Genomic DNA, 23,226 nt, shown 5'->3' on the forward strand with positions numbered 1-23,226 from the left:
ATCACCACCATTTGCACCTACACTGCCCAGGGGGCCCGCTCCACCTGTGGGGAGGAGAAACATCCCAGCTGCCATCCCATCACCCCCCGGAGGTCTGCAGCAGCGCCGGTAACCATTACCGGAAACCACACGTGGCGTCACGAGACAAACTGTATACTAAAACCCCTTTTTAAAGAGAGACCCAGAGTACGGGCCCGGGAGCCGACTGCCGTGACCTCCTAAACAAGGTGAAAGGCCCGAGTACCGAGTCCCCTATATTCCCCCTGGGTGACACAGGCACACCGGGAGAAATAGTGGAGGCTGGGGACCGAGTACCGAGGGACGGCCGCCGCCATCAGGTTGCGGAATGCTTCCGTCTCCACGAGCATAAAAGGCAACATTTCGAGCGCAAGCAGTCGTGAAATGTGAGAATTTAGTAGTGTGGCCTGTGGGGCGTTGGCTGCGTATTTGCGCTTGCGTACCAAGGACTGGGGTATGGACAACTGAACGCTGCGCTGGGACAAGGACATGGACGTGCTTCCTGATGCTGCTACTTGAGAGTGCACAATGACAGGTGCAGGGCAGGAGGCATCTTCGCATGCACCATGGACAGGGGATTGGCTTGCATGCACAACAGCGGAAGAAGCAATGGTGCCACCTGCAGACACTGTTCCTGGACCCTGGGGTTCAGCCCACAAAGTCGGGTGCTTTGCTGCCATGTGCCTGATCATGCTGGTGGCGGTCAGGCTGGTCGTTTTGCCACCCCTTCTGATGCTGGCCTGGCAGGTGGTGCAAATGACCTTTCTGGGGTTATCGGCAGAGTCTTTAAAAAACAACCAGCCTTGGGAAGACCTAACAGTTGTACTCGCAACTTCCTTCGTGTTGGTGTAACGGGGAACGGTTGCCTGCCTTCTGTCTGCGGCCACCACACTGCTTCTTCCTGCCTGTTGGGGTGCTCTGCCTCCCTCCCCCTGTGTGCTGCTGTCCTCGCTCTGCATGTCCTCCTGCCAGGTTGGGTCAGTTACTATATCATTCACTACCTAGTCTTCCACTTCCGCACCCTGGTCTTCCTCCTGACTTTCTGGCAATTGTGTGTCATCATAGTCCACCTCTTGTGACACTTTCCAACCGTCGCCTTCGTGTGACCGTGGCTGCTCAAATATTTGGGCATCGCTACATGCGATCTCCTCTTGCCCCGCTTCAAGTGGACCGTGCGAGAGGCCCGAATCTATAAATGGAAAAGTGAACAGCTCTTCAGAGTGTCCAAGTGTGGGATCAGTTGTCTCTGGGTACTTGGCATGGTGGGAGGAAGGAGGATCAGGGTGAGGAATATGCAGTCCAGACTCACGGCTACTGAGACTTAACTTGTGGAAGACAGGGTGGTGGTGGTGGTGGTGGCTAAGTGACTGGAAGCATTATAGGCTATCCAACCAACAACCTTTTGACACTGCTCTGGGTTCAATAGTGGTGTGCTGCCGTCCCCTAGAAACTGGGACAGGAAGGTCAGGCGAGAAGATGTAGATGTTTGTTGTAGCACAATTTCAGCTTGTCCACGGCCTTGTCCTTGGCCTCTGCATGCACCATTACCATCACGTCCAGTTCCCCGTCCCTTGCCACGTGCCTTGCCCATTTTAAATGGAGGACAATATCTTCCACGCTCACTACAAATGACTGAGTTTGGAGCGAACTTATATGTGATCCGTGTGACGGAGAAAACTGAGTTTTAAATACCTGGCCTGTAGGCAAGTAGTTAGAACAGCAAACTGCTGTGAATTGCTTCACTGACACACTAAAGGAAATTTTTAATGGAGGCCAGAAATGGCAGTATTTTCTGACAACGTATATGTGATCCGTGTGACGGAGAAAACACAGTTTTAAATAGCTGGATTTCTAGCGCTGTAATATGGAAAGGACCTGGCTGTATTCTGCAGTGCCAACAAGCAAATGGCGCAGAAAAACTGTGTTCTCTGGATTCGTTTTTAACAAATATTGAGGATTAAGAATCAAAGAAAAGCATTCCTGGCCCCTGAGACCTGGGCCTTTGTATAGAAATATCTAACAGCAGCAGAAGGCAGAATTGGAATGGAGCCTCTTGTGCTATATACACTGCCTTCCTGCCTATACACCCTGCCTGCCTGATATCTCTGCAGATGGATTAGTCCTCAAAAGGACTGTTTGTTAAGATGGATATATGTAATGTATGGTTTTTCTCCCTACACTACCTAATACACGATCAAATCTCTCCCTAGCTCAGCAGCACCTCTCCCTACACTGTCTGATCCGGAGTGACTGTGATGAGCACGGTGGCGCCAGGTCTGATATAGACTTGATGACTCTGTGCGACCAGCCAATCACTGTAATGCCACAACCAACATGGCTGCGGCATTACAGTGAGTGGCAGGCAATCCCTGCATGTTGATTGGCTCTCTAAAGAGCGACAAACATGCAGGGAGGGGACCCGAGCTCCCGCCGAGCAACCCCGGAAATACTCGGCGAGTGCCAAGCATCTCGAGCAGTGAGATGGGCGAGCACCAAGCAGTAGCAAGCATGCTCGCTCATCACTAGTGTAAACGTCTGAAGCTACAGTATTTATAATATTGCACCCGAATATGTATATGTGATAGTGCAGCAGATTTGTCTTGAATAAAGACACCTTAATTTCACAGCTTTTATAAAAATAAGGTCATTATAATTTACTGATTCTTCATTTTTTACCTCCACGAGGCTCTTGTCCTGGAGGGCATTTTCTGGGAGCTTCTATTGGGAACAGACAGGACAGATACACATGAGAATAGTTTTGATTATGTTGAATATTTCAGTTTAATTCTTATTTTCTCTCACATAATTCATTTCACCAATAGAGGCACGAGCATGAGGCCAACCTGAGCACATGCCAGGGTCCATCATGCTTTCGTGGGCACAAGTACACGTCTACTGTATGGTTATTACTGTTAAGCTCTGAGTGCATTAAACCCCCATCTGCATCTCGGGGAAAAATAAATAAATTGCAGTGCAATCCAATGGTGGATCCTGTGTTATCTACTGCATATAGAGGTGTTATCAGTCATTGTACAGGAGGAGGAGGAGGTGAGCTGTGACATCACCTATTGTGAATGGTGAATACTGTGTTATCTACTGTATATAGAGGTGTTATCAGTCATTGTACAGGAGGAGGTGGTGAGCTGTGATCTCACCTCTTGTGAATGGTGGATCCTGTGTTATCTACTGCATATAGAGGTGTTATCAGTCATTGTAAAGGAGGAGGAGGAGGTGAGCTGTGACATCACCTATTGTGAATGGTGGATCCTGTGTTATCTACTGTATATAGAGGTGTTATCAGTCATTGTACAGGAGGAGGAGGAGGTGAGCTGTGACATCGCCTATTGTGAATGGTGGATCCTGCGTTATCAGCTGTATATAGAGGTTGTTATCAGTCATTGTACAGGAGGAGGAGGAGGTGAGCTGTGACATCACCTATTGTGAATGGTGGATCCTGTGTTATCTACTGTATATAGAGGTGTTATCAGTCATTGTACAGGAGGAGGTGAGCTGTGACATCGCCTATTGTGAATGGTGGATCCTACGTTATCAGCTGTATATAGAGGTTGTTATCAGTCATTGTACAGGAGGAGGAGGAGGTGAGCTGTGACATCACCTATTGTGAATGGTGGATCCTGTGTTATCTACTGTATATAGAGGTGTTATCAGTCATTGTACAGGAGGAGGAGGAGGTGAGCTGTGACATCACCTATTGTGAATGGTGGATCCTGTGTTATCTACTGTATATAGAGGTGTTATCAGTCATTGTACAGGAGGAGGAGGAGGTGAGCTGTGACATCGCCTATTGTGAATGGTGGATCCTGTGTTATCAGCTGTATATAGAGGTTGTTATCAGTCATTGTACAGGAGGGGGAGGAGGTGAGCTGTGACATCATATATTGTGAATGGTGGATCCTGTGTTATTTACTGTATATAGAGGGTTTATCAGTCCTTGTATAGGAGGAGTAGGTGAGCTGTGACATTGCCTAATGTGAATGGTGGATCCTGTGTTATCTACTATAAACAGAGGTGCTATCAGCCATTGTACAGGAGAGGGAGGAGGTGAGCTGTGACATCATATATTGTGAATGGTGGATCCTGTGTCATGTACTGTATACAGAGGTGTTATCAGTCATTCTACAGGAGGAGGAGGTGAGCTGTGATATCACCTATTGTGAATGGAGGATCCTGTGTTACCTACTGTAAATAGAGGTGGTATCAGTCATTGTCCAGGAGGCGGAGGGGGTGAGCTGTGACATCACCTATTGTGAATGGGGGATCCTGTGTTATCTACTGTAAATAGAGGTGGTATCAGTCATTGTACAAAAGGGGGAGGGGTGAGCTGTGACATCACCTATTGTGAATGGTGAATCCTGTTTTATCTAATGTATATAAAGGTGTTAGAAGTCATTATAATCCTGTTTGTGATGATAATGAGACTCCTGAAAAGTCTTCTGTACAGAGCAGACAATAAAAAAATCTCTGTACAGAACACCTAATGTCTATTTGCATCTATGGGAGATTCTGGAAGGGATACTGTCGGGAATATCATAACGATAGCAATTTGAGGCAATTGCTTATAAATGTTTAAACTTTTACAACTATTTATTGCTTTATTGCGCAAATGGGAGTAACATAAAAAATTAAGCAATAATGTAAATAGTCATCATGATTATTATTATTCTGCGTATATAGCTCTTATGCAGAGCTGTGTGTCCCCATGGTTAATGATTGCATTATCTTATTATATTATTAATTATTATATTAGGATATAATCTTAATAAGCTGATATTTCAGGATTGGGGGGGCGCACTATAGCGCTCTTGTTTTTGTCCTTGATGCCATCACATTTCTGCTGGCTATTTATACAAATTCTCTAAAAAAGTGATAGATTTCTTGCATTAATTAATGTGTAAAATGTTGAGTTGGTTACTTACTAGAAGAAGCAGGATTTCCAGTAGCACAGAGAATTTCAGGACAGGAGTGTACTGAACAAGTTGTGCGGGTAATTTCCTGTCCACTCATGTAATGTTACTACTGAGGAGATGTCTGTGACTGGGGCAGTTTATTACCCCACGGACACCTAAGGTTTGTGGTTGGTGTGACCCATAGATTTTGCATTGGGGACAGAAGCTTCAAGTTGATCTCTGATTGTCAAATAGTTGGGTTGTCCGCTTACCTTCTTGAAGATGTTCCTCCAGTTGCTTGGATTGAATCTCTGTAAGATCTAGGTTTACATCATTAGTATGGTTTAAATAAGGTCTAAACCCATCAAATTAAATTATAGAAAAGGTAAGGACAGAAAAAAAAAATGCAAGTCAAGGTGTTCTCTACTTAGGATAATTACATTTGTTTAAAAGGGTCTCCTTAACAAGCTGATCACAGGATCTCATTCTGATGAGTTCCAGAAAGATCTGCTGAAAGGAACATGATCATATCCTTACAAAACTCCATCCTCTTCTGGAAGTGCATTAATTGCGCTGCAGTGCCACTACAGGAGACATGAAGTATTACATGCGATGCAATTATATGAAATGAGCCAATGGATCTTACCAGACTTAAAGTTTGATTCTTCCTTAAAGGATTCTACAAAACAAAAGACAAATTTATGAAAATTAATAAAATTGAGAAAATCATATTAGAGAACTTTCCCTTTACTGAGAAAAGAAAAATAAAGAAAATCTGCAAAATGCATGTCTACATTCCATGCTCAGCATATCATCTACCTTTTTACAGCCAAACCCCCTTTCCAATACCTGCTTGTCGCTGATACAGGCCATCATTGTGTCTTGACTAGCCAAACTAATCATGTTCCAATAAGTGTCGACCTTGGAGTTCTTCAGATCAAGTGTTACGGTCAACCCACCGGTCAGGTTCACAAAGGTCTCTGCTGGATCTGCCATGTGTAATTTTTCATATGATCCCAGAAATCTAAAAAAAAAAAAGCTTAATTTTTATGTTTTTTAGTTGTTTCATATTGGCTTAATCTGCAGTAATTCACATCTGAACATATCCTTATGAAGTTTTTCTCTAGAAGTACAGTATTGTGAGTGTGATGCATGAGGATGGCACATAGACTGTCTCCCCGTCAGTAATATGGCTTTGTAGCCACTCTACATTCCACTGGACATATTGAGTGCATGAGGCCTTACGTGGAGCCATGTCAATAAAATGGATTCCCCAACAGCATCGGTCAAGAAGACCTAAGTACAACCCTCAATACAAATATCTGAATGCTAAGAAATACAGTCTTTTAAGAAACCGCAGAGCCTTGAAGACTCAGTAGTTCTTGGAAAACCCTCAGTTGGCCCAGGATACCCTCAAGTGACCTCACATTATGGGTAGTGATGTATTTCATTCATAAACGACCTTCTATTATCAGGGTGATGAGAAGATGAATACAGTAATTACTTTGCATAAGCTTTCTCCAGAAGGCAGGGCCAGAATTCATTTCCGCAGGATGGCTGCAAAGACAAATACTTTCCATCTAGGAATGGCAGCCTGTCATCTATCACTACATCCATCCACTCTCCAAGGTGCCAAAACTGAAAAGCAAAAAAAGGAGATCAACTTTCATTAAACACCTTCTGGATGTCTAAACAAGTCTGAAAAGTGGTCATGATCTTAAGGGGTAAAAACAGTAAAAAGTGTACCTATTATTATTGTTTTGGGAACATTGGGAAACAGCCTCCATAATAGTAACTTAACCCCTGCAGGGTAAATGAATAACAATGGCCTGTTTATATAGTGAGACTTCCGATGTTTCTGTCATTGACATAGCAGACTTGGTTGACAACTAGAGGGGCAGCTATAATGGTGACATTGTTGGTTGTCATCCAGTTAATTTAGTTTGATTCCATCCCTTCCAATCAGATGATCACCCTCCCTTCTCAGATAAATGCTGCTTCATCCTCCTCCTCACTTCTCCATCTCCTCTTTTCCTTAGTTCTTGTAATTATTGTAACTGGGAAGTTATCTGAATATTTACAGGGAGCCTGCAGGCTGAGAAAAATGAATGACACTGAAAGTCGAAAGTCTGATTTTGTTATAGATGAAATTTACAATTCAAATCTGCTGAATTTTTCAAATAAATTTCATTTGCTGTGAAACGATTTGCCAGTACTCAAATTGCTCTTAAAATATGTGTGTAAGACTCCGAGGTCTCCTAGGACTGTATCTGTAATAGTGGTGGAGGCAATGGTCTGCCTCCTGGTACAATAAAGGGTTAATAGTGTGTTCTTGAAGATAGAATCCCCTGAGGCTGCAGTTTGGCCTAGGTAGGGTTAACTGTAGTGGCCGGCCCAGTAGAGGGAGGGGAGACTAAGTGTTAGTGCAGGAAATAACAGTCAGTAGTGTGCAGTACATCAGAAGGAGTCACAGGCTCCCGTTAAGGGCTTGTAGGGCAGACGTAGGCCCAGAATCCTGGACTTTAGGTCACCAAAGAATCCCTTTGCACAAGTCCCCTAAGCCAGCCTGGGAAGCCTCGAGGAAGACGTCGGGGCCCTGGCTCATTCTGTCTGTGAGACTGCAGAAGATTTAGGACTCAAACTCTCAGAGGCAGAGTGAAATGGGACCCAGATATACTGTGATTGCTGAGAAAGAATCTCTAGGGCTAGAGAAGAAAGCAGCAGAGATGTTTCACCTAGTTCAGGAGCCAGGCCTGAAATTGTATCCGGTACCTGTGGGAAAGATGACAACCCATTGGGTCTTATCCTTTATACCTGCCTGTAAATACTGTAAATACTGCCAGTTACCAAGTAAAGTTCTGGTTGTTTTTATGAACCCTGTGTCCTCTGAATTGATTGCTGTCCTCATTCAAGGAGTCAGAAGAGGCCTGTGTCCCAGAAGTAAGTGGGAGACACCACATACACACACACAGGACAGGGACACGAGCAATAGCTCGCCCATGACTACCTCGCTTGGGCACCTTACATTTGGCATAGTCAGCAGGATGCAAGCTCCTCACACGAAGAAAGCGGGGAAGAGCTGACTTAGAGCACAGAGGGAAGAGTGCTGGAAGATGCGGTGGTCACATCAGAAGTATGGCCCAGGAAGAGGTGGAGTCAGGAGCGCAGGAAGCGCATCACCAGTAAGCGACAGACGCCATTTTCCATGCCGCACATGAGGCGTGTCATGGTGAGGCTCTCTTGCAAATGGCACACAGCAGGTCAGACTGCCCGATGGAGATGAGCGATGAGGAGATGCTGGAGATCGTCACCCCTGGGGCCGCAGGGGGAAGTTATCGGGCAGCAGGCGCTGCTTATGGGCCGCCACCCCTCCACCGATGGTTATTCAGTGGTTGACGCTGCCACAGCCAGATGTGGGCCTTCTGGCGCGCGAGTTGAATGTGATGTGCTGGAGCCAGATGCCGAAGAGCAAAATCACCTTGTCTGAGGGTGGAGAGACCCCAACCGGAGCCGGCACAGCAACAGCGCGCCTGAAGGAGGACGATGAGTGCAGCTCATCTTGGCTGGTCCCGATGCCGATACCCACAGCAGAAATTCCTGGAAAGGTGATGAGCGCGGTTGGGCTCGAAGGCGGCGAGATGAGGGCAAGGGCGACTAAGAGAAAGGCCCCCTACATTAACTAGCAGGGGTAGAGAGGGACATGATGAGCTCCCCACTGGTCGAGAGTCACCCCGGTTATCAGACAAAGAGGCTAGCTGAGTGCTCACCCCCAATGACCCTGCTAGAACACCGGAAGTGGACCAACACCTTTCTGAGAGGATTTCTGGAGGGATCCAATGCAACCCGGCGTGAGTCAGTGGAGAATTCCCAGACCCGTGGATGAGTGATGGAGTTCCACATTAAGAAGGGGTATGGGTTCCTGGAAGAAGAATGGACCGGGGACGAAGTCTATGTAACCCGCAATGTAGTTAAACGGAAGTACCTGCCCTCATGACTCCACAGCCTGCGTCCAGGAGAAATCGTAGAGTTTGTGAAATGTGATGTCAGTGGGGCTAGTATGCCGAGGTCCTGATACGGATGCACATCTGGGAAGACATACTAGAGAGGAATGAGGAGGAGATCTTCGAAAGAAGGGCCAAGCAGGAGGCCAAGCAAAGGTGGGCCAGAGAGGCTCCCAAGGGTTTTCTGCCAACGCCAAAGCCCAACGACTGGCTTGAGGAAGAAGTGGCACCAGACCAATCAGAGGTGGAATCTGAGTAGGCGTATGGGAATCTCCCAGAAGACTGAGAACCGTCTGACTCTCCATGTGAGGCTCAACAGCTTGAGGGGTATGACTCCACCAGCCAAGGGCTCGTGGAGGATAACCGGGCCACAGCAGGTCAGGTGGTCCAGAATTTTCAAGTGACCAGCTATGGTCTTACCTAAGTGGGCTGCGGGAACGTCACTTCAGCTGAAGAAGACCCAGGGCCTGACAGGTTCTCTGATCAACCCTGGAGGTGGAGGAAACCACCTTCCCAAGCTGCCTGGGCTGCCTTCATGAAGGAGAGAGCTGAGGGCCCAGAAGAAGAAGTGAAGGACTAAGGCTAGTTACCTCTGCTTTAAAAGTTCTACAGGGACCTGTTTCACTCTGTTGAGGTGAGACAGCCAAGAAATCCCTGCTGGGAGTGAACTGCCCCAGTTTCACTGTTAAAGAATTGTTGTTCTGAAGGACTGTTTTTCTAACTTCAGGGACCAAGGAGGCCTGAAGCAGCAGAGTTTTAGTGTTTTTATTGCTTCGTTTTCTTTGTTTATTTTTGTTGTGCCTTTTTCTGCTGGAAATTAAGAGGCGCTGAAGCAAGTTTTGAGGATTTGATATCCTTCACCACTGCGATGGTGCATTCTCAGGGACTGTGCTCGCAGACAAAAGGAAGACAGCTGTTGAATAGGCCTGTTGGCCCATATTTATAAAATGGACATGGACATATTGTTTCCAGGGTCCTTACCAGCTAGAAGTCTTATGGTTATAGACTGTCACTCTGCTGTTCTGGGACCCTTAACTGAGAAGGGCCGGTTCCCACCAAGAGGAAGACATCAGGACTGGTCTTCTATTTAATGTTTTATAAATGTTATGAAAATTTACACTTGCACTGGTTGTTTGGTATGGTCAAGGACAACCATAATTAAAGTGTGGGGGGAATTTAATAGTGGTGGAGGCCATGGTCTGCCTCCTGATACAATAAAGGGTTAATAGTGTGTTCTTGAAGATAGAATCCCCTGGGGCTGCAGTTTGGCCTGAGTAGGGTTAACTGTAGTGGCTGGCCCAGTAGAGGGAGGGGAAACTAAGTGTTAGTGCCTAGTGCAGGAAATTACAGTCAGTAGTGTGCAGTACAGCAGAAAGAGTCACAGGTTCCCGTTAAGGGCTGCTAGGGCAGATGTGGGCCCAGAATCCCAGACAGTGGGTCGCCAAAAAATCTCTTCACACGAGTCCCCTTAGCCGGCTTGGGAAACCTCGAGGGCCCTGGGACACATTCTGTCTGTGAGGCTGCAGAAGATTTACTCTCACAGGTGGAGTGAAATGGGTCCCAGATATACTGTCATTGGTGAGGAAGAATCTCTAGAGCTAGAGAAGAAAGCAACAGAGATGTTTCGCCTAGATCGAGAGCCAGGGCTGAAGTTGTATCTGGTACCTGTGGGAAAGATGACAACCCGTTGGATTTTATCCTTTATACCTGCCTGTAAATACTGTAAATACTGCCAGTTATCAAGTAAAGTTCTGGTTGTTTTTATGAACCCTGTGTCCTCTGAATTGATTGTTGAAGGCTGTAAACTAAGATTACCTTGCGTGTGTATTATACTGTATGTGTTAAAAAATAAAAAAAATGAAAAAAATGGCGTAGGCTCCCATGTAATTTTCAGAACATCCTAAGGAAAATTGTTGCTGGTCTTCAACCCATATTCCACAGAGACCACAGACTGAAAGGAATATTCCCAGAACTACCACTTCTCTCCTACAAACAGCCCCCTAACTTAAGGAATCTCCTTGTCAGAAGTGTCCTCTGATCACCATCAGTGACGGGCACATTCCCATGTAAAAACAAAAAATGCAAAACTTGTACCCACATATTACCATCAAATACAGTCTGTATACCTAACACAAATCAGGACTACAAAATCATGGATGTCTTTTCATGTACATCCTCCAATGTGGTGACATGATACAATGTACCAGGAGCCCGGAAGGTGTTTATAGTGGAGAAACTATAAAAAAGCTACATAGTAACATATAGTTACATAGTTTTTAAGGTTGAAGGAAGACTAAGTCCATCTAGTTCAACCCATACAGGCCAGAATAAATCTACACAGGCACACAATCAGGAATGAACTGGACAAGCCTGTGGAAAAACATTTCTCTGGACCGAGACACTGTATAACAGATTTAAAAATCTTAATACTAAAAGGTCATTTCAAGGACGACAGAGAGAGAAAAATTTGGGAATTCAAACTGATAAGAATATTCAATTCCTTGACAACAGGACTCAATTTAACAGCTCGATTTATGACTCACTACATGGATTCAACTCATACCTCCATCAGAGGGTCTCCAGATAATTAAACATTCCCACAGTTTCTCCATGTGCAACAAAAAACCCTAACTTGACTTCTTTGGCTTATCTTTAGGAGGCATCACCCCCTTCACGTCTTGAACAAATGTCCTGCTCGAATATATGTTAAATGTTGTGCCTTCTTCATTTGTCTTAATTATATTTGTAATCCTGCCTGAAGAAGGAGCCTGTGTGCTCTGAAAGCTTGCATATATATATTTTTTTCTGGTTAGCCAATAAAGGTATCACTCCGTGAATACTTTGTCATTTTTGGACATAAAAGTATTTACATCAAACTCTTAAATTCAAACACAGCCTTAGTAATATTTAACTATGTGGCTCTAGGTAACCTATAGCCTGTTCATCACACACTAATCATCCTAAATGTTATGCTTTTACACACTATCTGTAGAATTTGTTATTTTAAAGCTTTTCCTCCCTGTCTCTATGGCTAATCTGTGAGCTGTGACTTTCTTTCACTATCCACATTCACCATAAAATGGCTGCTGCATTCCCTGTCTCTGCTTTTATACAGGCTATGGTAGTCCTTTCTGATTGGCTGTGCTATATCATGTGATGTGATAGCTGCCAGGCATGATAGGGAAAAAACTAGATCAAGGGAGGGGGAGAAGGAAAAAATATATCAGCTCACCGAATGTAGAGATTGCCTCAATATAGGTGCGGTGCACAGAAACTCCAGACCAGATTCTGGGCAGCAACAGCAGTAGAGACGGAAAAAATCCAGCATCCGCAACATACAGATTGATGTAGATCGAATTGCATAGACATGTGCTCCCGGTTTTCCGCCCCCTTCTCCTTTTTTTGTGCTATATGCCTTTTATTGTCCCTTGTTTTAATGTGACAATAAACGTCATGTTTTAACTACATCTAACTATACATTGCGGATGCTGGATTTTTCCGTCTCTACTTCATGATAGTGAAGCCTGCACCAAACCATCCTTGAAGTCATGTAATCCTTCTCTGGCTGTAACCACTTTAGGTAGTTCAGACAAAGTGAAATGTAAATTGCTCAAATTTACTGTGTTAGGCTATGTGCACACGAAGCACTTTTGATGCATTTTCGCGGCAGTTTTTCCGCTGCGGAAAGCTGCAAAAACGCTTGTTAATAGGTCTGCCAGCTATAGCAATGCTAATCCTGATGTGCTGTGCACATTATGAGGAAATTTCCACTCAGGATTAGCATTGCGGAAAAAACGCAGCATGGTCATTGTTTGGGCGTTTCCACCGCAAATTCACGCCCATTGACTTGCATTGAACCGCAGCAAACCTGCAGGTATAACATCTATACCTGTGGATTTGCTGTGTTTCAATCAAAGCCAATTGGCGCGAATTCGCGCCGGACACACGATGCTGGTGGTATCCGGGTCGGGAGAGGAGGACTACAACTTCTCTCATCTGAACGCCACTCCCGATGACAACAGAGAGTGACGTGGCAGGGAGGAGCAGTAGTCTGCTCTGCCCAGCACTCGTGCGCGCGGTAAAAAAAAAAAAAGTTAAAAAAAAAAAACTTATAATCACAAGTCCGGTGCCCCCCGGTGTCCTCCTGGTCAGTGGCTATGCGCTGCTCCCGGTGGCCGGCTCCAGGCAAGAGAGCTTCCAGCAGTGTACTGAGCTGCCAGGACCTGCGGTGACATGAGCGATCTCAAGAACGCTCCCATGGTGGTGAGCTCACCGGGGCTGATCAGCTGATGAACCCCAGTGACCTCCTGCACAGCTATGCATACTGATACGAGTGATTTTACACTCCTGTCAGTATACATTGCTGGCTTCTACAGCAGTGACATCAGTGATTGCTGATGTTACTGCTGTAGAAGCGACACGGATTGTCGTGGGACAATTGTTGGCGGTACGTGGACTACATTGTGACGACAGACAGGTGAGGGATATGGTTGTTTGTTTTTTTACTTTTTTTCAGAAGATCGAAGGCTTCAGGGAAGGAGAGGGTAATAAAAAAAATGTTAGAACCGTGTGTTTTTTATTTAATTAAAATACTTTATTCTGGCAGTGTCTTTTATTGAAAAAGCGGCAACCACTTTACTACGCGGTTAGTAATGAGGGTGTCTTATGGACGCCCTCCATTGCTAACCTTGGCTTTATGTCAGCCGCCAATACAAGGCTGACTTGAACCCCAACCCCATTACCCCACTTGCAACCGCTATAGGGCAATGGGAAGAGCGGAGGCTAAGTGCCAGATTTGGCGCATCTTATGGATGCGCCATTTCTGGGACTGCTGAGGGGTGATATTAATAACTAGTATCCATGGCCCCTTCCCTGGCTATTAATATCAGCCTGTAGCTGTCTGTTTAGCCTTTGCTGGTTAGATTTTATTCTGGGACCCCAAGTCAATTTTTTTCCGGGGTCCCCCTGTCATCTAGCCAGCAAAGGCTAAGCAAACAGCTGTGGGCTGATATTAATAGACAAGGAACATTGTTGGTTAATGGCTCCTTCCCCGGCTACTAATATCAGCCCCAGCGGTCGGCTTTCTCTCTGCTGGTTATAAAAATGATGTGGGAGCCCACGCCATTTTTTTTTTTCATTTCAGGCACTGTGCCCACGATTCGGACGTAGCAGGGCTTTGGACGCATATTTTTTGCTGCGTCCAAAACATTGCATTCTATTGAACGCAGGTAAATCCACATGTGTTCACTGAACCATGCGTATTTACCACATTCAGTACATTCTAGTGGTCAAATTTCTGTTGCGGAGACTAGCGACTCTGCAAGAGAATTTGACATGCTGCGGTCCTGAAAGGCGCGCCTCATGTCAGTGTCCACGGGTGACTCGCAGCCTCTGATGCACACATAGTAGACATAGGATTTATAGAGATCCCATCCACTATGCTGTAACATCTGGACGCTGCGGGTTTGATGCTGTATAAACACACAGCGTCAAACCTGCAGCGGTTTCTAATCGTGGCCACGTACCGAACCTCACCCGCAACATGTCAATTTCTGTAGCAGACACGCTAGTCTCCGCTGCAGACTTTGACCGATTGAAGTCTCATTGTATGTGGTGGATTCACATGTACCAACAAAAAAGTGCAGCATTAGAACACAGCGTTTTATATGCAACAAAAATACACTACGTCCAAAGCGCTGCTTGTTGCTGTTCGTGGGGACGTAGCGGCTAACGAAACAGCTGTGAGCTGTTAATAATGGCCAGGGACCATGTTTGCAAATGGCACATTCCCAAGCTAAAAATACCAGCTCACAGCTGCCGCATAAATTACGTGAATAGAAATGCTAATGAAGATTGGGTGAATGGGACTAGCTGACACCCAGCTCTTTTGTTTGGTGATGACAAGGTGTCAATCAGACCATTTCATGACCAAACCTAATTAAAATAAAGTAAAGAGTTAAATAAACACACAGACACATAGTAAACACTTTATTTGAAATACAACAGACACATTCTTTAATCATTTAAATTATCCAATATACTCACCCCAGTTCGGAGGGTAATCCAAGGTTTAAAGCAATGTCCCACCAAATAACTTTATTTAGCTCCAAAAAGCATTCATTAATGTACAAAAACGCTTAAAAAAATGCTTGACAAAAAAACATCAAAAAACGCGACAAAACCGCACGGTTTTTCCTGCCAAGGAGATGCAGAAACGCTCAGGAAATTTCTGCTTCAAATCCTGATCGTGCGCACATAGCCTTAAGCGAATTCCTAAAAATTTGGCACAAATTCTATTTGCATAAAATTTATTGGTTCAGCTCTACATTTTACCATTTGAAATTTTAAATTGTATTTAATATGGTAGATAAAAAGATGGCTGAGTAGTGGGGAAGCAAATTTCCTTGCATATCAATTATACCATTTAAAGGCTTTGTCCCACAATTACACTGTATCATTTATCTGCAGAATAGATCCACAGGACAAGTTTGTGATCGCTGCGGGTCACGTCTTGGGCACAGAAATGTCCCCTATGCATGGCAGCTCCATTCAATTCAACTGACAGACATAGCCAAGTGTAGTGCTTCACAATCAGTCATAGACAAGTAGAGGAATTGAGTCCCTCAACGATCAGTAAATTATCACCAGCAGTGGTGGATGACAACTTCGGTCAGTGATTGAATAAACGGGCAATTCAGACATGTCAAGATAAGGCCAGAAAAAGGAGACCAGTGGAGAATGCAATCATATCAGACATCGAGGAGGATGAGTATTACTCTTTCTATTTATTTTAACGTGTCTGAACCTTTTTCCTGGTAATTTGTGTCCCCTGGAAACTATAAAAGAAAGAAGTCCTTAGTATCTTACCCTAAAATGGAAGATTCCAGCATAGCGTTTAGTGAATCCTTGATTGTCAGGAATGACTTTTGCCAGTATTTCTGGTTTCATGGTAACGGATCCAATAACAGATAGCACCCAGCAATCACCTGTGAAATACACGGTTAATAATTATCCCTGCTGAAACTCAGTGTAGTCACCAGGATGCATCAATGACCGAGTAGGGTATTCTGCCAACTAATATCTAAAGATCAAAGCATGTAGAGCCAAAAGTGGCACCAACAGGAACACGGGTTGGACCTGAGCTTTGGGGGATTCTCCAGTGAGTCCAGACTGTGGCTAAACAATGGGCTCCAAATGCAGATGTGAACAAAACTAAACATTTTAAAACTTATTTTACCTACCAATCAAGTACTACCCCCATCATCCCCAGGTTAAGTTAGTACAGTGAGTTTTTGCTGAGTTTTTCTCTGCACAAACAAAAACGCAGCATCTTACACCAGCAAAATGAATGGGATTCATAGAAATATCATCCCCACTTTATTTTTTACTCTGCATAAAGTGACCTGTGATACAGTTTTGAAATCCACAACATGTTAAATTTTCTTGTGGGTACACTGAGTTTTCTGTGTCGAATTTCCCCAGAAAATCTTCACTTAAAAAACGCATGTGCGGTTTTAGTGCGCTTCGGCTGCAGACACACACTGAACACACATGTAATCCACACATCAAAAAAGCTTTGTCAAAGCCAAATACCAAAAAGTATCAAAGATAGTGATGAGCGAGTATGTATCGTTAACCCTTTCGGCGAGCACACACGGGTGCTCACCGAGTATTTACGCCGTGCTCGGTATTTCTGTTACTGTTGCTGCAACTGCAAGTGTCACCGCTGTTAGACAGCTATGACACATGCAGAGATTGCCTGTTTGACAGAAGCGTTAACGATACATACTTGCTCATCATTAGTCAAAGATAATGTGGCTTTATTTAAAACATGAAATACCAATAGGAGATAAAAAATGCAATAAAAAAGCATGTAAAAAACACTGAAAAATGCAAAGAAAAATTATGCAAGTAACTTCTTTTAGCTAAGGGATGCAGAAAATCTGCTACTTCAAAAACTCACCAAATATTCATTCTATTAAGGTCTTGCTGTACCAGAACTATACCTAAGCGGAGGCTGGAGGGACATGTGCACACAATTCTGGGTTGTAGGAGGGCACCATCAAACCACACTGCCCGGTCCAGAGTACTTACATAAAGTATCGCAAACTAAATACTTGCACTGAGTTACCGTAGCTGTTCTGAGAAACCAGTCTTACCGCGTCTACTATGCAAAATGTCAGATAGGCTGATTCCATCCACAGTGAAGCACGGCTCCTTACATATGTCCTGCATAAAAGAACAAAAATTGTAACTAAATCCAGCTCCTAAAAAGAATGACCTCCTGAGAACACCATATTCTTATACAGAGCTGAAAAGAGATAAAAAAAGTTACATGATAAAATCTGGCCTGCAAACCGGCCATACATTGAGTATAATTATGTGCTCCCCCTAGTGGAGAAAGCAGGTAAACAGAATTTTATCATTTGAAGGGATTTTTGATTTGCAAAAAAACCTTTTAGATTTGTTGATATGCTTATAAAGAACTTTTAGTAATATACCTTTATGTTTAATTTTGCCCTGATTATATAATGTTCAGATACCAGTGTTATTCCTGGGTTTGACAGCTTTATTTCAGACCAAGTGCTGAATACAGAAGACTATTCTATGAGTAAGCATATCATCGGTACTGTATGTGATGGGGTCTGTCTAACTGAACAATCTCCTTCTCTATCTATATATCATCTATTGGCTTTGACATAGAAGGGACCTGGCTGAGCTATTAAGATGAGCTGTCAACCAGCCCCCTTCACCCACTGTACTGATGACATGCCAAGAATTAAACACCCTCCTATTGAGAGAACAGAATTGAAAGTAGAGTTTCTGAACCTGGAACTCAGACTGTAGAAATGGTCATGTTACTGGCTGGAGTTAGTGTAAAACAGTGGAAAAGCTGTTGACACCATCCCCTGAAGATCCTATGGTTATGCAATGCATTGCATTGTGTTGAATGCTGTTTTATCTGTTTTGTCGCCTGCAAGCGTTGGTTTGTGTTATGACTGCCAAAGAATATTCACATGGGTACCGTACAAATCTGAAAGAAAAATAACTGAATCTGGCAGGTCCTGGCTCAGAATAGGAAAAGCCCTTCTCTAACCCTGGGCTGTCCCTGTCTAACCACGGGGGTTGGCACCCTAAGGTAATGCAATGGTGCCCCCTCTCGACGGCGACGTACCCTGAATGTCTTTAGCAGCTCCTAGTATTACTAGAGTAGCAGATCACACACAAAACAACTGCAACCAACACATTCTATATCACAGTGAATGAATCCAACAAAGTCTATCACCAGCAGGAAACACCAGTGGGGGAAAGTATTTAAAGCTGCACCTGGAAGGTGATAGGACAAACAAAAAGAGTAAATAAAAGACACCTGTTACCCAAAACTGACAGAAACAAAGATAACAGAACTAAAACACTCAATGAAAAGGTGTCACAGTCGAGTTGTGGCTCAGCTGAAAAAGACGCCGACCATTTAACACAGAATCAAGGGTTAGAACTCAGAAGAATGACAGTTAGCTGCAGATAGAGTTAACTATTGGGGCCATCCCATGGTAGGAACAGTTAAGTGGGCAAAAGGAACCAGGGTCCTGTTGTTAGGCAGATAGGGAGCAGCATTTAGAAGGAAAAGGACCTATGGTCCTTATGTTAGCAGAAAACAGATCTTTCTGTTCAAAGAAGGGAGACCATACCCGGATAGCATGTTCTGAAGGAAACAAGGATTAAGTGGCAGAAGGATTCCTCATCTCAGGCAAGTGGTGCCCACAGCAAACGTTGTTTATACTAGATAATGAGCTAAAGTGTTACCAGACCAGAGGATCATAGAGGAGAAGATGGCCAGGCTCGGACATACTGTATGTTCTCCTATGGGGAATTGCAGATAAAAGTAGCTCAGCAAGTGTAATAATGGGAAAGAACGTAGCCTTCCTTCGGAACTGATGTAGTTAAAAGAGAATGTTCCCGGAGTTAGACCTTTCTGAACTGTTGTTAGGCCAAGCTAAGGGGTTAGCTGCAGTGGTCCAGTCAGTAAAGTAGAGGGGGGACTTAGTGCCTTGATCAAGCCTCAAGTGTTTATAGAGCTTGTTTCTGACATAATTCCTTGTGGGCTGCAGTACTTGTAACCAGCCACAAGATGCCACTGTCCTGGGTGCAGATGCCAGGTTGGGTCTGCCAGCAGTATTGCAGACCATTTATGGGGTTAATGGTTGTGATGACAGCCCACAGTGGGTGGGAACTCTAGGAAATCTGTGGTGAGTTTCCCAGAACACGTCAGTAAGAGTTAGGATAGTGAACCGTAAGGGCAGCCTGAGTATATGGTGGCTGCTAGGGTAGACGGGAGCTCCGTACCCTCAGACAGTGGGATCACCAGTGTGAAGATCTCCCTATGCAAGTGTCCTGTTAGCCGGCCGGAGAAACTCAACGGAGGTATTGAGGACCTGGGGCACTTCTAGTCTGCAGGTAGCAGAGGAAGATATGACTCCAGGCTAAGACGTGGGGGAGATATAGGATCTGGAAAAACTGTTGATATTGAAGAAGATTCTCTTGGGCTAGAGATTAGAGTCACAGAGATGCTTCACTTAACGAGGGAACCAGGACTGAAGATGTTTCCAGCGCCTTGTGAGGGAGATGATAACCTGTCGGGCCTTATCCATTATATCTGCCTGTAAATATTGTACATATTCCTCTTCCCCAAGTAAAGTCCAAGTTATGGTTAAGAACCTCGTGTCCCCTGAATTTATTGCTGCCCTGGTCCCAGAAGAGAAATGCCTGGAGACAGCCGCGATCGGATAGTCTGAAGTAAATGGAGAGCACCACATACACAGCCACACATCAGAGGGAGCACACGAATTGTCTGTAGGGTTCCAGAGCGAGAGGGGGCTACAGCTCGCCCACGACTATCTCGCTGAGGCACCTTACACAAGGAACATGTAGGCTGCATTAAATTGACTTAGAAACTAGCTGTGAGGGATTGTAGCATTACACCTCAACCCCTGCGGTCCTTGCAGGGGAATATGGAGATTCCCATAATGGTTTGATGGATTAATGTAACATAAATAATGTAACATCATGTGTAACCATGAAATTTCTGCTTCTGGATTGTGCAGAAGAATTATTTGTAAAATGTTGTGCCTTCTATCTAATGTGTAGACTTCTCATTAGTTTATTTAGTAAAAAAAGGTTTATTTTTGGACTCTGGTCTCCCTCATTCATCTCTCTCTCATTGGGTCCTGGCCTGCTATGCCAAGCAGCAGCATGTGGTCTACAATGGCTTATCGCAAAGAAACCAGCCCACACCGAGCCAAGATTCCCATTTTCCCGTAGCACAGTGGGGTGCGGATGTGACCCTTGGCCAAGGCCACCCCATTAGATCCTTGTACTTCTTAATAAAATTGGTATTTCCACCTCACTAAGAGCCACTTGCTTTTTAGAAACATGGAAAGGGTAGCATACAAAAATATGGTGCAGAGGGAGTCATAACTCCACCCCATGTTTGGAGATCTGTATGTTAGATATTTAAGCGTTAACCTTTTGACAAATGTTTTCAGACTACATAAACTACATACAGAGAGATGTATACTTTATATTAAATACATTGTTCTTCCTGTATGGATCTCGTGTTATATAATCAAGATCATCCAGATTCCAGAGCTGCAAAGTTTTTCATGTTTCAGTAATCCCTGCTGTTTTAGTTTCTGTGATTCATAGTGCTAATCACTACTTTACAGACATTACTGACCTTGGGTCTTTTCCATTCTATATTGTTAGTATTGAACTCATTTTTCAGGCATAAACCAATACTGTTCATGTTTGCAGGGAAATACTCATCTGTAAACAGGGCGTCCTTCTCCAGGCAATGCTCTTTTAATATTTCAAAGTCCTGATTGTAAAATTTCTGTAGATTCTCCAGAGATCCCATTGAGCTATCACTACTTCTTGTGAGGTTCATGTTTGATCTGAATAAAGGAGTAATACAAAGATATATTATTAAACATGATCTACCCCTGGAGTGCTTCCTTAATCAAAGGTAGATAAACCACACTATATTTTACATGATTCTGTCTATCCTCAGCCACCACTAGGAGGAGCTGAAGCGCATAATGAAGACAGATTGCAGAACAATGAGCTACTAATGAAGCCATGGTGCTAACAAATCTAGCCTTCTTGTACAAGCCGGTCAGTATGAGACTGGATTCACACACACAGCGATTTGCTCCATGTTTGGTGTGTGTTCATTGAAACTTTTTTCCCTGTATTTTTGAAACAAAATAAAAGAAATGCCACAAAAAATACATGAAAAAAATTATCAAATCTCGTAATGGAACAAACAAGTTGCAAGTAAAATTAAGATCAGTAAGGTTCAATTAAAGGGAATCTGTCAGCAGGTTTATGCTATGGAATCTGTGGACAGCAGGAGATAGGGGCTGAAACACTGAATTCAGAGATGTATTACTTATTAGGCTGTGTGCTGTTAACTTACAATGAAGGTTTTATCACTAGGAGATTATCAGTGCCCTGACAAGCTGCCTTGTGACAAGTAGTCCAACCACACCCCCTCCACTGATAAGCAGCTCACTGTCAATGGACAAGTGGGCAGGGTTATCTTTCTAAGCTTTGATACATGCTACATCTAAGATTGTGTCACAACTGTTGCACCCAGAAAACTAAGTGATACATTGTTGGAATCAGCTTCTCTTTTCCTACATCATCCTGCTCTCAGCAGGTCAAAAACCGGTGACAGGCTCCCTTTAAAAAGCAAGAGATCCAAAAGTGATGATGTCTCATTCTATGGTCAGTTAACTCTTTTCTAGTCTTATAGTAAAAAATACACACCGTTATGATAATGTTGCTGAGTTAGCCTGCCTTTTAAATCATAAATATTATTATTTTTACTCTTTACATTAATGTTTCAAGATTATCATAAAAAATTGTATTACATTATGGAAATATATTTATAAAATTATGAATATTATAATATTAAAGGAATGGCACAACAAATGAAAATTATTTTCAAAGGGATCAGACTGATTAAAAAAAAAAATAAAATAAGCGATCCTAAACCACACCAACATTTTTCCAGTCCCCACTGGTCTCTTCTTCCTTGTCCTATTTTAACAGACGAGAAATGGCAGTAAATTATACTTATACTGGCATGATCCATTACCCTTTTCAGAATGTAATTACCGGAGTGGATATTTCCTGCCTTTTTTGATCTAGAGGGGCAAGCGAGCATTGGAATGGGAGATTCGGGGATTTGGTGTGGGCTGAGCATGACTTTTTTAATTTTACCACTTATGGCAAAAATTATTTTTATCTGCAGGACAACCCCTTTATTACTCATCTATTTTTTTAAATTATAAAACAAAATAAAATAATAATTTAAAAAATAATAATAAATGTCCGAGTTCAATTAAAAAGACAGGAAAATAATAAATATTGTAATATAATAAATTAGCTGCTGATGAATGGACTATTCGAAGATCATTATTGCACATGATCATATTACTCTATTGTGGAATAATAATTGTAATAATAATACAAAAACAAATATATTAAATGATAATAGTGTATATAAAAAAAATCTAGGCTGATCTTCTGTAAATCTATTTAATATGATAGAAACCCATAGGGCACCGTGCTACCAAACTATTTTCCTCCTCCGGCTTTGTAGAGTTGTAGCTGCATACAGCGGTACATAAGATGCCTGGTGCCTTATGCCAAAAAGATGCAAAAAATAGTAGTACAGATCTAAAATAAATAAATAACAAGTGCATTGTACAATTCAATTCTATTAAGAATCATATACATAGATACATACATCTCACTGCTTCTCTTCATTTTGATCTTTTCTTCCAAGAAGTATCCTGTTATCTGAGGCTTCTCTAAGTTGCCAGCCATTAAATACATGAGATGGGAAGGTCCAAAATGTATGCAACATGCAAAACAAAACAAAAAAAAGCTAACAGAACAAGTTAGAGCACATGACACATAAGTTAGGGAGTTTTTCTGTGCAGTGACAATATGTAATTATACTGTAAAAACATATTAATGAGGAGATTAATGAGCACAAATTTGGATGGTAGTAAGGAAAAAAAATCCAGAGTGGAAGTGTCACGAAGCATAAAGTGGGGCATATTGATCAGTATTGGCTTATTTTTAAGGAAGAATTTTTAAAGTCTCTTTTTTTAGAGTGAGATCTCAATCTGAGCATGCACCGCCTCCGACTGCCATTTTCACGAAGCCCACTGCAGGGAAATCAATGGGAAAGGGACCTTGCCCAGCGGCGACATCTTAGGAGATCCCAG

At 43.3% G+C, this 23,226-nt stretch overlaps 1 protein-coding gene across 1 annotated transcript in view; it reads right to left on the bottom strand.

The window, feature by feature from the left end:
* Positions 1–22,818, bottom strand: part of LOC141257346 (calpain-13-like) — a 76,328-nt gene extending 53,510 nt beyond the window's left edge. The window contains exons 1-9 of the mRNA XM_073671810.1: positions 22,740–22,818; positions 20,661–20,877; positions 17,086–17,155; positions 15,794–15,912; positions 6,430–6,563; positions 5,775–5,949; positions 5,572–5,604; positions 5,198–5,245; positions 2,695–2,736 (exon numbers count right to left, since the gene is read on the bottom strand). Coding sequence (XP_073527911.1) covers positions 2,695–2,736; positions 5,198–5,245; positions 5,572–5,604; positions 5,775–5,949; positions 6,430–6,563; positions 15,794–15,912; positions 17,086–17,155; positions 20,661–20,877; positions 22,740–22,759 — 858 coding nt within the window. The 5' untranslated portion in view covers positions 22,760–22,818. The remainder of the gene's footprint in view (positions 1–2,694; positions 2,737–5,197; positions 5,246–5,571; positions 5,605–5,774; positions 5,950–6,429; positions 6,564–15,793; positions 15,913–17,085; positions 17,156–20,660; positions 20,878–22,739) is intronic.
* Between the last annotated feature and the right edge of the window lie 408 nt (positions 22,819–23,226).

Source organism: Phyllobates terribilis, unplaced genomic scaffold (genome assembly GCF_046119375.1).
Source record: "Phyllobates terribilis strain yellow unplaced genomic scaffold, ASM4611937v1 Scaffold_3__8_contigs__length_932513732, whole genome shotgun sequence".
NCBI classification, from domain to species: domain Eukaryota; kingdom Metazoa; phylum Chordata; class Amphibia; order Anura; family Dendrobatidae; genus Phyllobates; species Phyllobates terribilis.